The following is a 20,389-nucleotide window of genomic DNA, read 5'->3' on the forward strand; positions in this document are numbered from 1 at the left end:
ATGTATGTATGTATGTATGTATGTATGTATGTATGTATGTATGTATGTATAATATATACACAAGTATACATACATATGTATATACGTAGATGTATACGTAGATGTATACGTACAAGACGAAATCGAACTTTTAACGATAGAATAAAGAACGTTTTAGCAGCTTCACAGTCACGTCCGTCCGTCCGTCCGTTCGTCCGTTCGTCTGTCCGTCCATCCATCCATCCGGTGCAATTTTAGCCAAAGCTTTTAACCTTGAGATGAGATTTTCGCTTTAAACGATCGAACGAGAACCCATAAAGACATGACCTACTGCCAATATCATTGCCAGACACACGTTCTAGAGAGAAAACGTTTCTATAAACATTTTCATAGAAGTTGACTCGACGATTCATACTAAAATAAGACGAAAATTATACCAATCTTTCATCCAACGAATACCAATTATTTGGAAATTTCATGAAAATATCACGAAATTTAAAATTATCTTATAACATTACCGATATATATATTTTTAATAACATAATAATATTTAAATATTTATATATATATATATGTATATATTTTCTAATCTAATCTAATAAATATTTTTTTCTATTATATATATAATTTTTAATAATAGAATATTTTTATATTTTAATTTAAATATTTTTCTAATCGCATTATAAAAACCTACGAATCAATGCAAATCAAATATGAAAAGAGTACCATTTTATTAGAAGTGTTGAATATATTTATATACTTGTTTTTAGATTATTTTCACATTTAAATAATGAATAATATATATTATATATTATACTTGTTATATACATTTATAATTAATTAATTATGTACATATATATATGAAAAAGGTCATTTTTGTATTATATGTCTAATTTTGTTCTTCTTTCTTATTTATGTTAGTCATTTTTATTTATATATTTAATCCAGTTAAAGATGGTAGAAAATCAGTACGTACTTTACGAGCAATCTGAACCATGCATGTATATACATATGTGTATGTGTGTGTGTGTGTCTGCTAAGTGTATATATCTTTAGGATGATAGGATAAGACTGAAATGCTCTTGAACTTTCTACAAAAACGCGTATCAAGCGTAAACCTTCTTTGTTCGACTCGCATGAACACTGGCATAGTGCCAAACATTTTTCCATTAGCCATTTTCGAAGCTTCTATATATGTATGTAAAGCTCCTATGTATGTAAAGTACGTATATAATATTCGATTAGATTCGATGCTTTACTTTCTTCTCAAATGAATATCATTGAAAAAGAATAAAACTATTTCGAATGATCATGATTAGAAAGAACAATTTTATATTCATAAGTAATAATAAATAATGCAACGTAAATCAAAGAAATGATAAAACGTACGACTAATAATTCGTGTTAAATTATTACGAGGATGTTTTTGAAATTTTAAATTATTGTAGAATAAAGTTTATGTAGTAATAAAAAGAAAAAAAAAGAAAGAGAAAAAGTTATTTTCAACTAAAAATTAATAATTATAAAATAAATATAAAAGCAGTATGAATAGGGATCTAAATGAATTTTATTGAATGAAAGAACTTTGTATGAGGTGTATAATAAAAAAAAAAAAACAATATATATTTTTAATAAATATCTATCTCTATAAAATTATTTTTTTATTTTTTTATTAAAACTATCAGGCTGTAAATAAATAAATCTATCGAATATATTTCGAGAGATTTGAATTTGATTTTCCAATAACGGAGGAAATCAATTTAACGAAACTTTATATAAAAAAAAGAATATATATTTTAAATATTAATAATATACTTTAGTAAAATAAAAATCAATTTCTTCGTCTCATATATTAAAATAATAACAAACAAATATTCTTGTATGTTAACATTTAACAAAACGTAATTAAATAATTGTATCAATTAAAAATTGATAAATTGAACGTTTTAATCCAGTTTTAAGAGAAAATATTACAATTAACTAAACCCTTTGTAAGAAAATAATAAAAATCATTTGATTCAAACATTCACATATTGGATTCGATAAATCAATGAGATATTCTTCCGAAGGAAAAAATAATTGGTTAAAAATACAAACTTTTATTTAATATTATTTCCTTTTAATTAATGACACTGACCGAGGTAAAGAATAGGGCGTTAACTTTTAAAGGGTGGGGCAATACGGAATAGGGTAGGGCAAGGTAGGACAAGAAAGAAGAATAAAAAGGTGATAAGGGGGTGATGAGGTGAGGAGATAGGGAGGGAAGGGTTCAGAGGTCTCATTACTTTAACAATGCCCGAAGGTGTATCACCTCGATAAAATGGGCGCTGTTACGAAAACAAAAAAAAAAAGGTATATTAATCCTTTCTTTTATCTTTTATTTCCGAACGAAATGTTGAAAAGCTATGACAATTTTTTAGCGAACAAAAAAATATATAAATACTACTTCTTTATTTTCTTATTTTTTTTTTTTTTATAAATTAATTTTCACAATGTGCGATAATTAATTTCGTATGAATCTTATTAACCGTTTGATTTTTCGAGTTAATCAATTGTTCTTAGAATTTACTCCAAATTGAAATTTTTATTCATTGTTAAAAATATACTCGTGAATAAATATAAATATACTTGTAGAAATACTTGTAAGTAATCGTTCGCTTTCATTTTTTTGTCCCTTATGAAGAAAGATAATTGAAAGAAGAAGAAAAAACAAAACTTTTATATAAAAAATCGAATATATATATATGTAAATAAAAATGATAAATTAAACGTCTTAATCGAATTATAACAAAGTACAATTAACTAATATTGTATTTAAAATATTTTATAGATCTCATATTTTATTTTTTATATTATAAATGTATGCATCTGTGCACATATATAGATATCTATTACTGGAAAAGAATTTAGGCTTTTTGAAAAATGAATAAGTGATGGAAGGAAAGTAACAAAAAAAAAAAGAGGTTGGTGTGAGAGAGAGTGAGAAAGAGAGAGAGAGAGAGAGAGAGAGAGAGAGAGAGAAAGAGTTCCGGGCAAATTCCAAGGGAGCGCCGTGAAAAGATTTATCGACCGGTTTGTTCGACTAACTATAATAAATACTTATAGACATACTATAGAATAGTCAGTACTCTATCGATATCATGACAATGAACGAACCCTCACCGTTGCTTATTTTTCTTTTTTTTTTTTCCTTTTTTTAACTCCAACGAATAACCCCACTCATAATTATTGTCCTTTTATTATCTGTGTATAGTAATAAAAAAGAAAAATCTTGCATTTTATATACGATCGATCGATATATCATTTTTGACGGTATGATCGATCAAATCGAAGAAATCGATAACATTTTGCATATTTCGTCTGTAAAAATCAAATAATTATAATATTTGAAATTGTATTAAATGTTTGTTATATTTGCAATTGATATTATTATTATTACTATTATGTTAATAATAATTTATTGATATATCAAAACTTTCTTTTTTATAATGATTATATTTTGTATATTAGAATTGATATTATATAATATCATTATTTATTTATTAATACATTTGGATATGATTTTAGAAAGGGGGAGGGGAAGGAGGAAGTATTTTTAATTATTATTCGTATAGAAATTGTTGTAGATTTTGATTATAGTTGGTATTAGAATAAACGAAGTTATAATAATAATAATAGTATGTGCTAATAACGTCGTCACATTGTTGATAGAAAACAATAACTTTTCTCGTATTATTTGCAGTATAGTCACGCGAAGAATCGAGTAAGTGAATAAGTTGCTGTTAAAGAGAATGAAAATATCGAGTTTGCGTTAATATTGTGTACGTGACTAACGATCGTAACCTGTTAGGGAATGACTGCGAAGAAACGTTTCAGGTAGAAACAACAACTAAAATAAAATCCAAGCTTCTTTCACGTTGTTGACAGAATTTGGTAAATTGCTTTAGTTAACATTTTTTTCTTTTTTCTTTTTTCTTCCTACTTTGTAATCTTTATTTTACCACATATAATTTCTCACTATAACTTTAACTTTTAAATGCCACATATTCATATACATATATATCAGTAATTTATAATTAAATGAAAATATTAATATCAATGTTTTTTATTACTTAAAATATTTTATATTTCACATTATATTATTTTTGATATGATAAATATATGGATTTATGATATTCTAATGTATGTAAATACAAAAATGAATTAATTTATAGAATACCAAATTGGTAAGAAAATTTCCCCCTACAAAACCCGTACAAAACATCGAGTCAATATTTCTCATAAATCATATTATTTTCTTTACGAACACACGTAGACTATTATAAATCAATTAAAAATGTTAATCTTAGCTTAAAACTTGAAGTATTTAATTCATTCTATTTAGGTACGACCAAATCTTTCTTAATAGCAATCTTATAAATCTGTCAATTGTCGGTGTATCTTAAAAGAATCTATATATATAATATTTTTTTCGACGAAGAAAAAAGGACGAGCCATAATGATAAATCAACTGAGGGTGAAAACAGATAACACGTCGATCTTTTATCTTCATTTAGATCTTGAATATATGTATATATAAATGTGAATTTTATCAAAGTATAAATGCCGCATAATCTTTGAAAAATACAAAAAATTCTTTACGATTCTAACAATACACACGGATACACGAACACACAATTATAATCTTATTTTAAATTTTAAAAATAATCATATATAGATATAAGCATAACCAATGAAAATTACACAACTAACAAGCTGATTATATCGTTGGCAATCGTGTGGGCAAAATACATGTGTAAGTGTTACGATTTATTATATTAACATTAAAACTACCTAATTGTAAAGTATTAGTTACTCATTGATCGGTGTAGTGATTGAAGAATAAAAAAAAAAAGAAAAAGTAACATGATTTTACACAAGTTTGATAGGGATATTTAGAATAATATTAAGCCGGTTCTACCTGCTACTACTATTTTATTTTATTCTATTTTTTCTTTTCGACTGTATCAAGCAATAATATTTACACGTCTACTGATTAATCACAAATGAGAATGATCCGTGATTCATAAATAGAAATTATTTTTCTTTACTTTTTTTCTTTTTTTCTACTAATCTAATCTAATTTTTTTTGTCTACTAATCTTCAGCAACAACTTTCCGATCTTTTTTAACAAAAATTAATTTTTCTGGGTTTTTTTTTTTTTGTTCAATAATATGATAGAAAATATTTGTGTAAAAACATCGATGATAACATAGATTTCTCTTTCGAGGTTATCGTATAAACACGAAACCTTTTGATTATCATTGGTGATGATCAATTAGGTATTAAAGACTTTCGAAATGATTGTGACCTTTAGTTTCATCTTTCTTATCCAAGAATACGGCAGCATGTATATACGAATCTCGTCCTCCTTCGAGAATACTTTAACGAATATTACAACAACAAAAAATGGATAAAAGAAAAAAGAAAAAAAAAAAGAACCAGAAGAACTTGGAGTTGATGATGATGATGATTATGATTATGATCATGATCATGATCATGATCATGAGATAATAATGATAATGATGATAATATTCTAACGGCAACAAGAATTATATACGAATAGGATGTTGCAATAACCCGAGATGAAAAGTGTCACTGGTACACGTCAATTATAGTTGAACCTTCTTTTTCTCGTGTAGTAATATTTTTCTTTGATTCTGGTAATAATTAAAATCACAATCAGAAAAAGAAAAATATATATGTAAGTATTTCTAGAGATTATTTAAAAAACTAATCTAATTCACCTGCGTATTATGTTAAATCATTTTTTAAATATAAAGATAGATTTATAAGCTTATTAATTTATAATTTGGATGATCCAAGGAGTGATTTGATTAATATTTAATTATTTTTTAAAAATATATCAAAAAGATATATATACATATATTTTTTTTTATTTAATATAGATTAAATAATCTACAAATTAAATCTACGTTAAATTATTTCTAAAATATAAAAGAATATTTATATATATTATTATATAATATTATATAAATAGTATAATAGTATAATATATAAATAATATTGTATATATATATATATAAAATTAAATTAATATATAAAAGAAATTAAAAAAAAAAATCAAATCACACATACGATATAATAATAATGATTTATATATTAACAAGAACTAATGAAAAATTCTGTGGAAAAAAAGAGTCTATTGCCATTGATGAAAGGAAATTATTATAGACTTTCTGAGTATTTAGAAATGATTCGATCGTTTCATATGTAGATCTGAAAGGATCGATGCGTCATACCTCCAATGTATATTCTACGATCTACACGAAGCCTGTTTAAGGGACGTCCGAGAAAACTCGTAAAGTGTGTACAAGAGTGGAAGTAAAGTGAAAGAGAGAGGGAAAAAGAAAGAAAGAAAGAAAGAAAGAAAGAGAGGGAAGAAAAAGAAAAAGAAAAAGAAAAGGTAGAGAGGAAGAGAGAAATAAAGAGAAATACTAATACATAAATACACATACGCACATATACACGTACACGATATATACATAGATTGGATGGAAAGGAACGTATTTCAGGTGGATCGGCCGGTTTGGTCGGAGGTCGTCGCCACGCAGTCTACCGAGACTTTATGTGCTCTTACTTTCGGAGTATCACCTGATCACGAGTTCGCCTTTACCTTTAAATTAAATCCATGAACTTGACGGACAAAAAGAAATCAAGACAATAAGCAAAAGTGTTATTTCCTATAACTTCGTTCCCTAAAAATCACTTGAAACATTTCAAAATAAATTAAAACATAGATCTAGATTGACTATGACAAAAACCTTGATGCAATTTTTATAAATATTGGCTTGCTGATACATCTTCATATTTTCATACGTTAACATCTTCAAGGTATACTATTAATATACTAATTGTTAGTAAAGTCTTATTGTTAACTAAAAAGATAGGTCACTTCGTAAACCTAATCGCGAGTTCGCCTTTACCTTTAAATTAAATCCATGAACTTGACGGACAAAAGAAATCAAGACAATAAGCAAGAGTGTTATTTCCTAAAACTTCGTTCCTTAAAAATCACTTGAAACATTTCAAAATAAATTAAAACATAGATCTAGATTGACTATGACAAAAACCTTGATGCAATTTTCATAAATATTGGCTTGCTGATGCATCTTCATATTTTCATACGTTAACATCTTCAAGGTATACTATTAATATATTAATTGTTAGTAAAGTCTTACTGTTAACTAACAAAAATAGGTCACTTCGTAAACCTAATCGCGAGTTCGCCTTTACCTTTAAATTAAATCCATGAACTTGACGGACAAAAAGAAATCAAGACAATAAGCAAGAGTGTTATTTCCTTAAACTTCGTTCCCTAAAAATCACTTGAAACATTTCAAAATAAATTAAAACATAGATCTAGATTGACTATGACAAAAACCTTGACGCAATTTTTATAAATATTGGCTTGCTGATATATCTTCATATTTTCATACGTTAACATCTTCAAGGTATACTATTAATATATTAATTGTTAGTAAAGTCTTACTGTTAACTAACAAAGATAGGTCACTTCGTAAACCTAATCGCGAGTTTGCCTTTATCTTTAAATTAAATCCATGAACTTGACGGACAAAAAGAAATCAAGACAATAAGCAAGATTGTTATTTCCTAAAACTTCGTTCCTTAAAAATCACTTGAAATATTTTAAAATAAATTAAAACATAGATCTAGATTGACTATGACAAAAACCTTGACGCAATTTTTATAAATATTGGCTTGCTGATGCATCTTCATATTTTCATACGTAAACACCTTGAAGTGTTGTATTAAATATAAATAATTATTATTGATATACTAATGGTAAGTAAAATTCTTACTTCTTAAAATTTCATTGTAAAATATATAAATGTGCCCATAATTATGAAAGTGGTCCAAGTCAAAATTAAAAAATAATAACTTTATCAGTTATTTCACACCACATTATTTAAAACTCAATTAATTCAATATAATTTTCTCGATATTGTCAAAAATGAATTATTAGATAGCGGTTGTTATTTCAACATTATATGGAATTCATTCAGGGTTCAAATGTAATCTTTCAAATATCTCGAAACAAGAGATATATGACTTAAACCACTTTCATAATTATGGGCACAAATAACAAAATCAATTTATAAATAAAAAAAAAGAACATCGACTAATAATATAATATAATCACTTTACTATCGTATTGTAACTCCTTTTTTTTTTTATTTTTTGCAAATAAATATTATCCGATATCTAATACATCTTGAGAAATATATGAATCAAAGGATATAAACCGTATAAAAAAAAAAAAAGAATCGTGTATCTTAAAAAATTATATGGAAAAAAATCCTGTTAATTGTAAAATTAAGTAAGCGTATTGGACATAAAGAAAAGATATAAAAAAAAAATAGGGTAAGGAATGCGTCAGGATAACAGGGGGGTGATGTTAAGAAGATAGGTCTAACGCAATTGTAAAACACGTGATATATCCGTATATCTGCTGATCCTTAAAGAAATACGAGCCTCTTTAGTGTCACGCACTTTCAGCATCATACGATGTTATCGTCATCGTGTCGTCCTCGTTGTATAGTTGTCTTTGTCTTTGTCTTTGTCTTTGTTAGCAGCTTGCTCGATAACGTTAATGCTTCCTCGTTTCCAAACTACAAATATTATATTCGAAAACATGTTCAACAAAAAAATGTTGTTTTAATATTATTCACTTTTACGTTAAAGTTATACATAATATATGTGTACTAATTGTAAGTGTAACTTGGAAAATAAAAAAAAAAGAAAAAAAAAATAAGAGGAAAGTTTCTCAACTTGTTCGTATTATATGTAGGCGCTTATATGCGGCGTTATAACGCAAAAAAATTATTATAATACGAAGAAATCCTTTAAGGAAATTAATAATTCATTTTTTAATATTGAAAATGTCAATTCGGTTCACCTTGATCATTTTCTTAGTTAATAACATGAAATCAGTATATATATATAATTATTTCTGTTCTCTTCTATTTCTTCTTTTCTCTTTTTTCTTTTTATTTATGATTTTAATCTGAATGAAAAAAAGGAAAATGTTTTATGTATATATATTTTTATATCACTATGTCTGTTCAGTTTCATATATTTTATTATAATTTTGTGAAATATGTATTATATTAATAAATTGATATAATTTTGATCTAATGTAAGTACAAATTAATTTAATAAGTAAACACATTTGATATGCTATTTTTTTTTTTTCTATAAATATTTGAAATGTTGAAATGCAAATCCTTAATGGTTCGAATTGTAAACCAGCTTCTTTCTATCATTTCTCCACACAATATCTTTACAAGATATTATTCATTTTGTTCTACCTACGTATATGAGCAAATAAAACATTCTAGATAATATTTTGGAGATAATAATGATAAGTATTCATTCTGAATTAAGATAGATATATATACATATATACATACATACATACATACATACACATTGTACATACATGATAAAAAAGAAGAAGAGAAAAAAACAGAAAAAGAAAAAGAAAAGAAATTGAAATTAGAATTTCGATAGGACAAGTCAAGTCTCCCGATTCAATATGTAAATACCTAAGTACACATTTCTTATGTATATAATACACACATATTTAAATATCTATTCTGTTATCTTTCCATAGCTGCTTCTTTCTCTTATCGACAGTTATCGTAGCAAATCCCGTGACGTCTATACACGAAAATACGTGATGTGCTTTTAACGTACTACATACGTAACGTAATCGAGGTTATTGCTCTGCAGAATTTATTTTCAGATTAAGTCGGCAATTCTTATAAAGAGGATTGAAAAAAAATGATCAAGTTATTACACATGTGTGTATATAATATATTATAACTTTTCGGAAACACTGACACATACGCATTATACTTGTATACATTTATTGTCAATTTTAGTTTTTTTTTTAATTATTTTTTAATATTATTCTAATAATAAGAATAATAAAATAAAATGAGAAAATCATTTTTTTTCTGCGTATATTCCATATCGCTTTTCCAATGTTCTTTTTTCTATTTTTCCTTGTTTTTTTGTTGTCGTTCGTCGAATTGATATAACTATAATAAAATGAATGTAACGTAATCGAAAAATATAAAATCACTATTTTATTTATTTAGTTAGTTTTATTTCTTTTATAGATTAATATTACAAAACCCCTAATTAAAATAAAAAGTAGATATATTATTGTGACGAGATTAAAAAGTACTTAAGACGATTTGTTAAATTAATTACAATTTTAATTACAAATTGTAATGTAAAATTTTTGATCGGATTTATAATTAAACAATTTGAAAATGAATTCGATTAAGAAGAAAAGGTATTGAGGCAAGGAAAAGGAAAAAAAAAGGTTAATAATTTTTACAATCACTTAAGATAACTTTTAATTCGTTTGTAAAATCTTAATTATTGTTTTTGTTTTGTTCGATCAATCACGTGTATATATCTGAACACAGAGCTTTTGGCAAGGTACAATAATTTTTTTTTATCGATCGATCGATCGATCGATCGATAGATCGAATCGAGATATTTCACGTAGGTCAAGGGTCAAGGAAGGAAAAAGATGATAGAAGATAAGCAACCTTAGGAGAAAATAATCAAGAAGTATTACGTTATACGTATATACGTACAATGTTCAATGTATATGTGTGGATGGATACAACACATATAAAAGATATGTACAAGCATATAATGCAAATGCAGGTGCAAAGAGAATGCATAAGAGAATTTATAGACTTTAAAGTTATCTCGGTGTAAGATGAAAGAGATAATTAAGTATGTATGTACACGTATAGATATATTTCTTGAAAGAAATAAAATCATCGAACGATTGTGTGTATGCACATTTATTATAAGAAAGAGAGAAAGAGAAAAAGAGAGAGAGAGAGAGAGAAAGAGAAAGAGATAAAGAGACATTCTACGTATAAGTTTGTATATTTCTAAAGTAAAAGGAAACATAAATTATGTATATTTATATTTATAGAAAAATGCGAAATCATTGATTCAAAAATTATATACATTTATTAAAAGAGAGAGAGAGAGAGAGAGAGAGAAAGAAAGAGACATTCTACGAGTATGAGTCAGTATACTCAAAAGAAAAAAACAAACATAATTTATGTGTATGTATATTTATAGAAAAATAAAATAATTGATTAAAAACTTGCATACGTTTATTGAAAGAGTGAGAAAAAGTGAGACGGTATATGTGAAATATATATTGGTAAGTCACATATATCGAATAAGATTATAATTTGATTTAATGAGCCCACATATATAGATATACATATACATTAGTATATGTCACGTATAAGTGAGTAAGCAATTCCGGTAGACAATTAAAGATCATTAGCGTTGGTAAGATAATTGGAAAGGCACGTAGATTAAGAACGAACGTATCCTACGGAAGATTACTTCTTAGTTTCATGAGTATTAAAGTATACTATATCGAAGAAGGATAGGATACTTTGAGAGAACATAGAGAAGGATAGATAGATAGAAGGGAGGTGGAGTGGAGGGGGTGGGGGAGGTTGTGTATGGTATAAGTAAGAATAAAGGTAGACATTGTGGCGATAGGAAGAAGAAAAAGAAAAAGATTGAAATGGTAGAGGTGGAGGTGGAGGTTGTAGGTTGTAGGTTGTTGGAGATGTATGTAGGTATAAGTGTAAGTGTAATTGTAATTGTAAGTGTAAGTGTAGGTGTAAGTGTAGGTGTAGGTGAAGGTGTAGGTGAAGGTGTAGGTGCTGCTGCTTTGGTGCAGCGGCCTTACAAGGACGTCTGGATGTTCTAGCTTTCACCGAGCGGCGCTCCTTGCAAATGCGAGATTTCAAAGAAAAAGAGAGAGAGAGAGAGAAATTAATTATCAACGTCTATTAGTACAAATAACTCATTTGCAAGATTTAATAGAAAGAGAAAGAGAATGAAGAAGAAAGAGATAGATAAAAATATACTATAAATATTATTTATTTTTAATATATAGTTTATATCCACTTCATATATATATACTTATTGTATAATATATGTATATATATAATATATTATTTAATATATACATATATATATACTATACTACTACTGCTTATATACTTATAATACTTATAATATATATAGAAAAATATTGATAATAGAGTACCATATTATATTAGAATTGATACGCAACAACACCTATAGAAAAATGTTATATTCTTATAAAAATATTTTAATTATAAATATATACACATATACGAGAGAGAAAGAAAAGGATAAATTTGATATGAGAATAATAATATATAGACAAATAAAAAAAGAAAAAAAAAATTGAACTCACCCTCGTTGATGAAGGAAACAGTTGTCCTGTCGAGTATCGTCATATTAAACTCGGTGTGATCTTCTTCGATCAAATGGAATACACTAATCGATTGTAAGCTCGAATTTCTTATTCCGTGTCCCAATTCCTTCCTGGTGGTTTCTTCCTGGTGGATAACTCTAGTATGGTTCCATGAACCACCTGTCCATAGAATCACCAAGAAGATCACCAATAATAGAATACCGATAGACGCGGCTATCGTGCTAACAGCACGATTAGAAATACGCGACATTTCCGCGAGTCTTAATATACTTTGACACATTTGTCGTATTAACGATTATCACCATGAAAAAATAGTACTATTAATATTCGTTAATATATATATATATATATATATTTATATATATATATATATTTATATTTATATATATATATATATTTATATTTATATATATATATATATTGAATTTTATTGCACTATGCGCGCGCGCACACCCCAACACGCACGCACGCACGCATCCACCACACACGCACGCCCGCACACTCCCGCACACACACACTTCGTATGTATGCGCGTGCGTGCGTGCGCGTGTGTCTGTGTTGTTGATATGTAAAAATGAAAACCAAAAAGAGAAGAAGAGATGGTAATGTCGCTAATGTTGTTTATTCTTTCGTAATCGTAGTCTTCCATTGAATTCCATTTCTTTCTTTGTTTTATTGTTGTTGTTGTTGATATTGTTGTTATTGTTTGTTGTTGTTATTAACTTTCTCTCTTTCTCTCTCTCTCTTTTCGTCTGAGAATAAATAATAATTCCTTTTTTTTTGTAAATTAATTAAATTATTTATTTATTTATTAATTTATTTATTAATTTTTATTTATTTATTTATTTATTTATTTATTTATTTCTGATCTATTAATAACGTTTTTTTCCTCTTTGTTATTACTATCGTCAAAGATTTGCAATCATCAATGATGATACAAACGATCGCTGACATTGTTTCATAAGAAAAAACAATCCGATCGTTCGATTCATGTTCGTAATCATCATCTTCTTCTTCTTCCTCTTCTTCCTCTTCTTCTTCTTCTTCTTCTTCTTTTTCTTCTTTTTCTTCTCCTCCTCCTTCGTATTCTTCTTCTTCCTTGTAATAAACGTTTTTCCTTTAAACTGTAGAAAAATTATAGTATTTCTTTTTCTCTATTCTTTTTGTTCTTTTTTTTTCTTTTTTTTTCTTTTTTTTATATTTTTCTCTCTTCCCTCTCAATCTAACGACGTTCTCGTGTCCTTTGTAAGATTTGAAATCTCGTATTTTTCTCAATTACGAGGAACACGGATAACTTCCTCTTCCTCTTCCTCTTCCTATACTTTCATAGCCAGTATTTTGTTGAATCATCGTCCTTCTATCTGTAAGAAAAGAAAAATAATTTACAATATAAGGAATAAATCTCTTTATCGATCATAGATCATTTTATTTGAGCAAGTAATTATAATTTGATTAATCATTCAAACGTTATATATTTCTTTTTTCAATTTTATATATACGAATAGATATATAAAAAACAAATGTTTAATATTATATTATATAATTTTTTTGGAATACATTCTTATCCAAAATATTAAATCGACAAACCATTGAAAAATCGATCGTTTAACTACGCAATCGATTAATCGTTCTAAAAATTTGTTTCGATCAATTTTACGTACGAATAAGTATATATATTTAAGAATAATATTAATGGAAATCAATTTTTTTGTTGCAATATATATATTGTCATTGAAATTTTCTTGGATAAAAAGAAAAAGTTAAATATAAAAAGGTAAGTCATGGAAAAAAAATGTCTGTGTAGAGCAGCTCGAAGAATTTCTGTTTCAAAATAGAATATATATACATATATACAAATCACCGTGTGAATCTTAACATTCCCTTTAATTTCGGTCTTTCACGATAACAAATATACGAATAAAATGTTGGGAAAAAGAAATTTAAAAAATAAAATAGATAAAAATTTAAAGAACGAAACAAGTAAATGTAACTAATACATATGTAGTATATACAAATAACTAACCATAAGTTAATTTATCATAAATGCGTGAAAGATCAAAATTAGATGATGTCAAGATTCACATGATCGCTTGGTGTATGTCCGAAATATTAATGAACCCAAATTATTCGGTCTTTCACCGAGTACATATTTGGTATGAGTTGACAATTAACCGTGTGAATCTTGACATTCTCCAATTTCGATCTTTCACGATTAACACATATTACGAATAACTTTGGGAAAAAGAAATTGAAAAGAGAGTTAGAGAACGAAGCAAGCAACCGTAGTTAAAAGTCTGCGTCTTCTCGTGGAGGTTGCTACCGAGAGAGAAATATAAAAGGCCGTACCGCGCCGTTCTGACGACCTCGGAGTCGCTTAAGGTCTGGGTTAAACTATTCTCGTCGCGCATCGTTCCTTCCTTCTGATGATATCCAACCGATCGATCTGTGCGATCTGAATTTTCAGATCTTTAATCCTATCCTCCATCAAGACCGATCGATAGATCGATCGATTGACCGATAAAATCAAATCGTTACGATCTTTGATAAATTAATACATGCATAACCATATATATATAATTATAATAATATTATATATATTATAATAATATTATATATATTATTATATTATATTATATATTAATTAATATAATATAATTAATATAATTATATTATATATATATATATATATATATATATATGTATAATATGTATAATAAATTATCTGTCGTAGTATGTGTTATAACATGTAATGAATATTTACGGTAATGTATTATTTATTGGAATAGAATATCTATCATTTCACACATAATATATGTGTGTGTGTGTGTGTGTGTTATGATAATCTGTTATTTATTGCAATATAATTAATTATAATATGTATACGTGTAATAAAATGTAATACATAATTAATATGCACCTATGATAAATGAATATATGATTAGTTATTTGTATACTAATTACAAGTATTTGAAATCTTATCTTGTATGATTTTAACAAACGGATAATTAACACTACCCACTATAATAAACGCCTACGTTATGTCAGGAAAAGAAAAATCATCGGTATTAATTATTCCTTTACGATCATTGACAGCTAATCGTGAGATCGAAGATCATTAATGCAAATTGTACCTTCCTCTCTCTCTCTCTCTCTCAATACTGAGAATTGAGATTTCAAATGGAAATAAGTTATTACATTAATAACATTATTGACACACATATATATATAAGTATATTATTGATCTTGTATTATTACATTTGATCGATAAAATTTGGTGTCGAAGATTTAAAATTGGATGGAAGAAAGGAGATATTTTGTTGTTTTTTTATCTAAAGACCAATGACCGATTTCTTCTTCTTAACTCGTATTGCTACGAAATGCAAAATTGAAGAGACAAGAAAGAGAGTTTGTGCGTTTATGTGTTTATATATACATATGATATTTATACATCCGGTGTTCGAAAATGTTGTCTCATTCTTATTATTTTATATTTATCATTTTCTTTTTGTAAAAAGTCATAAATTTAATTAAAAAAATTATTCCGTTGTATATACATATACGTACTCGTACATAAACACACATATATATATATATATGTAAATGTATAATCTTGACTACGAACAAAAAGAAAAATCGACAAAAGCGTCAAATCGTTTGACAATTATATTCCAACTAGAGAATTCTAGAGTTCTTTTATTTATAATAAATTGTTGGTAAATTTTCTTCTCCAAAAAAATTAAAAAGATGAAGAAGAAAAGAAAAAAAATACGCTCGCAGAGGAAAATAAGAATCTTTTTGTGTAGATCTCGATCAACGAGAGTGGGAGGGGGGAGGGAGTTTGGAATAATACATCGATCGATCTTGTTCAGACTTTTAAAAAAGAATTAGTAAGAAAAAGAGAGAAAGAAAGAGAGAGAGAGAGAGAAGAGAGACAATACCGAGTAGTCAGCGCGAAATTTGACGGTAGTTGGCCTGCAGACGCCTAAAAATAGCAAATACAAACATTATATAACGTAACGTTCTCCACCTTTACGATAACGAAGGTCGGATTTATCTCGTTACTCCGCAAATTCGAGGTCGATCTTGCGCGACGGCCTTCCGAACAAATCGCGTCGTCTTCGTCTTCGTCTTCGTCTTCGTCGTCTTCGACGTCGTTGTTGCTTTACGCGCGCAAAAAATAAAATGAAACGAAAAGATAAAAGGGGGGAAAAAAAGAAAGAAAAGGAAAAACAACGAGGACGAGAGAAAGAAAAAAGATGAAAGAAGAGATAAGAAATAGATTCTTTAATTGTCCCCCTGTCCCCTGCCCCCCCCGTATATACGATTCGTTTCTTCAATTTGTTCAACGTTATATATCTATATATGTATATATGTATGTGTGTATATGTATGCACAGGATAGGTAATCATAATTATTTACCAATTTGTTTATTAGATATTATTTCAATGATTTTTCTCTTCGGATATATATTTAAATAATGAAGAAAGGAAATAAAAGATAAGAACTTTTAATATATAAAAACACATATATGTGTGTATAACGAATGAATGAATAATAATAATAATAATAATATCGAATGCATTTATTTGCATATCTATATACTTGTTAATAAAAAAAAAGGATTTAACACAAAATAAAAGAATGGAAATTAATTGTTGGCGATGTGTTAGATTACGAGAAGAGTAATATCGACAAATGGTAAAAACAAAAGGGAAAGAAAGAAGAAGAAATAAAAAGAAATAGTGACAAAGTGACTAAAAGCTTACCTGAATAAATCTCAGAGAATCAAGCTAGAAGAGAAGAATATACTTGAAGAGCGTGTCGAAAGTTTACACAGTGTTGGAATGTGTCTTGCTCTTAAGAGAAAGAGAAAGAGAGATGATGATGATGATGACGATTATGATGAATTTCTTCTTCTTCTTCTTCTTTTTCTTCTTCTTTCTCCTCTTTTTCTTCTTTTATTTCAATCGGAAAACGCGATCGAAGGATATATTAAAAGAGAAAAAAAAAAAATACAGAAGATACAAAAAAAATCTTCTTTCAAATATACCGGGACATAATATAATATCTTTACTAATACAATAATTGAGAAAGATCGCAAAATTGTTCTTTTCTTTCTTATTTATCCCCTCCAGATGATATTTCTTTTAATATTTTTTATTCAAACGATGATATAAAAGAAAAAAGAAGTGAAATATATAGTAAGGTAGGAGAAAAAAAAACTAAAAAGAAAGAAATAATCGAGATAAAGACAAAAACAAAAAAAAGGGTGCAAATTGTTGATCGCGAAATCGGGATTGGGATCGAGATCGATCGATCGATTTATATAAAAACAAAAAAAAGAAATAATAAATGACGATGAGCGCGGTGCGAACGAGCGCGTAACAAAACTACCGACTCTGTCCGCTCGCACGCATCGACTGAACGCGGATCCTCTCCACACGCGTATCGAACCACGGATCTTGCTAACACCATGAGTCTCTCCCCCCTCCACGAGCACCTACACCACCGGCACGCCGTTTGTCTCTCTCTTTACCGATATTCCTACACTGTTCTACCACTTTAGTACCTACTACTCTACTACATATCCTTATATTTACTTCGAAGGACGCATTATTGTCATTGTGCTCGACACTACACGATAATTACCATAAATATTCTCTCTCTCTCTCTCTCTCTTTCTTTCTCTCTCTATTTTCCTTTTTCTTTTTCTTTTTCTTTTTCTTTTTCTTTTCCTTTTTTTTTCTTTTTTCTTTTTCTTCTTCTTCTTCTTTTTATTACTATTATTCATATTATTATTATTATTTTTATATCTAACGAATTACACGCAAATATCAATGAATGTTGAAAGGTTTATGCACACAAACCCGCATGTTTTTATGATACTAATTCCTATTTTTGATTTTTCTTTTCTTACATTATTGTCTTAATGATTATTATTTAATATTTGATAATACAAATTTAGTAATATAAAGTAATGAAAAATAATAACCATATAACGGAAAACTATTTTGGATTAAATTTTACCATTTTATATAATGGAATTTATTTTATTTTTATTAAATGTTAAATTATTTAACTTTTAAAATGATTTAGATCGGAGAATATACATTACGCATATTTACAATATATGCATAAAATAATAATCTCAATTTTTTATAAATAAAATTTGTACAATTGTAATTTGTTTTATACAAACCATATTATACAAAAATATTCGCATATTCTATCGTGATGAAATTCTTTGCTATAAGTTCGTAAATTTAAATGCATTTAATGCTAATAATTTGGCTTCTTCGTATACTCCAAAAAATATAAATCCTCCTATGCCAATCCACATTATTCTATAATTAACACCTGCGAAAAGGCTATAAAATATATATAGTTTTAATTATTAGTTGATTATATATATAAATTTTATTTCAAAAAGTTCATTTTTGTTTACCCATTTAATCCTTCTTTGGTATATATTGCACGTAATGTTGTAGATAATTTGAGATCTGAACTTTGTACCATTTTATTAGCTAACATTATTCTTGTCTTTGCAACATCCAATGGAGTAGTTAAGGCGGCTGAAACAGTTCCTAAAATTATATTTTATTATTATCAGTTTATATTTATTTACAGTGCAATAGTTTTGAATATATGATACCTGCCAATGACCCACATGTTGCACTTTCAAAAGGATATACATCTCTTTGTACATAAAGGGACAAAATGTTCTTAAAATACTCCCATAGTGGAAATTGTATTAAACTAAATGGCATATCTCTTAATACTGTACTCCAGTAACCACGGTACAAAAACTTCATACTAAAGTTACCCTTATCTAATAAGTAAGCCTGTTTTCTTTGTTTCATAACTTCTACTGGTACACGTACTATACATGCTACCTTTTAAAATATTAATTTTTTGTGTGTTAACGAGTATTTATTTAATCCTTTGAACGACATAAGAATATATAAAAATGAAATACCATTTCTGATAGCGACGCTGCCCCCATATGAATTAAAGAACGGTATCTTTCGGATACCAAAGGTTGTGCATATACTTTGGTACTTTCATAGGTAACAAAAAATAGTGCAGCTACAAAACACATTAATGAGATTGTATTTCAATATAAAATTAATAAGTATGAGGCCTCTTATTTATTTACCTGTTGGCGTAGAACCTATAAGTACTGGATATAAACCACGATACAGTCCTTTAAATCCACCTGATTGTAGGAACCCATGCTGACTTTGTAATCTAGTCTTTATTGTATCTATTGGAAATAAAACTGTATCCACGCAAATTCCTGCACTAGCTCCTGCCTGTTATAAAAAATAACTAGAAATTAACTAAAAACCAATGTATACATCGAATACAACAAATTTATTTTAATTATAAATATTTATTAAATAATTTTATTACTTTATAATAATATAATTATTTATTAAACTTTTAAGAAATTTAATATATGTTCTTATTAAAATTCGTTTACAGGTTATACAGCCAGTGGTTGATGCAATGTTATATGGTCATAAAAATCAAATTTTACTTACAAATATAGATGTAAATAATATATTTTTACCGGGGAAGTTTTTCAAATTCTTCTCGTACGATGTCATTTCATATTATGAGGATGAAATATAATTAAATATTTAAAAAATTTCGATTCCGCATGAGATTCATTTTATCAAAAATATCTCGAATCGTATCGATTGTAATTCTCGAATAGAATACTTGCGATTATCGAATGTATGATCATAGTTTGTAAATATCGAAAATATCGAAAATATAAATAAATTTAAAATTCAATAAAAAGATTCATTATCTATTTAAATTTGATATTTTACTATAATTAAAACTAGTATAAACTTATATATTTTAAGATTAAGTTGCCTATTACCTTTTCTAGTTTTTTAGTTATTTTTAATTTTTATCACAAATTTATAATACAAATTGTTCTAATTTAAAAATAATAATGGAACAATATATTTGCAATAAATGTTATTGCAATAATGTTAAAAATGATCA

At 27.1% G+C, this 20,389-nt stretch overlaps 2 protein-coding genes across 3 annotated transcripts in view; both read right to left on the reverse strand.

Moving 5' to 3' along the window:
• Window positions 1-12,734, reverse strand: part of LOC122520864 (A disintegrin and metalloproteinase with thrombospondin motifs 9) — an 81,649-nt gene extending 68,915 nt beyond the window's left edge. For both annotated transcript variants that reach the window (XM_043641182.1, XM_043641181.1), the window contains exon 1: window positions 12,350-12,734. In XM_043641182.1, coding sequence (XP_043497117.1) covers window positions 12,350-12,650 — 301 coding nt within the window. In that variant the 5' untranslated portion in view covers window positions 12,651-12,734. The remainder of the gene's footprint in view (window positions 1-12,349) is intronic.
• Window positions 12,735-13,469: 735 nt separating this feature from the next.
• Window positions 13,470-20,085, reverse strand: LOC122521176 (S-adenosylmethionine mitochondrial carrier protein-like). The gene is made up of 7 exons (XM_043641675.1): window positions 19,915-20,085; window positions 19,527-19,683; window positions 19,347-19,456; window positions 19,023-19,263; window positions 18,816-18,954; window positions 18,570-18,738; window positions 13,470-13,731 (listed from the first exon to the last, which is right to left on the reverse strand). Exons 1-6 carry the CDS (start codon window positions 19,978-19,980, stop codon window positions 18,618-18,620), a joined length of 834 nt encoding a protein of 277 aa, XP_043497610.1. The 5' UTR covers window positions 19,981-20,085; the 3' UTR covers window positions 13,470-13,731; window positions 18,570-18,617.
• Between the last annotated feature and the right edge of the window lie 304 nt (window positions 20,086-20,389).

Source organism: Polistes fuscatus, unplaced genomic scaffold (genome assembly GCF_010416935.1).
Source record: "Polistes fuscatus isolate 324 unplaced genomic scaffold, CU_Pfus_HIC Scaffold4, whole genome shotgun sequence".
NCBI classification, from domain to species: domain Eukaryota; kingdom Metazoa; phylum Arthropoda; class Insecta; order Hymenoptera; family Vespidae; genus Polistes; species Polistes fuscatus.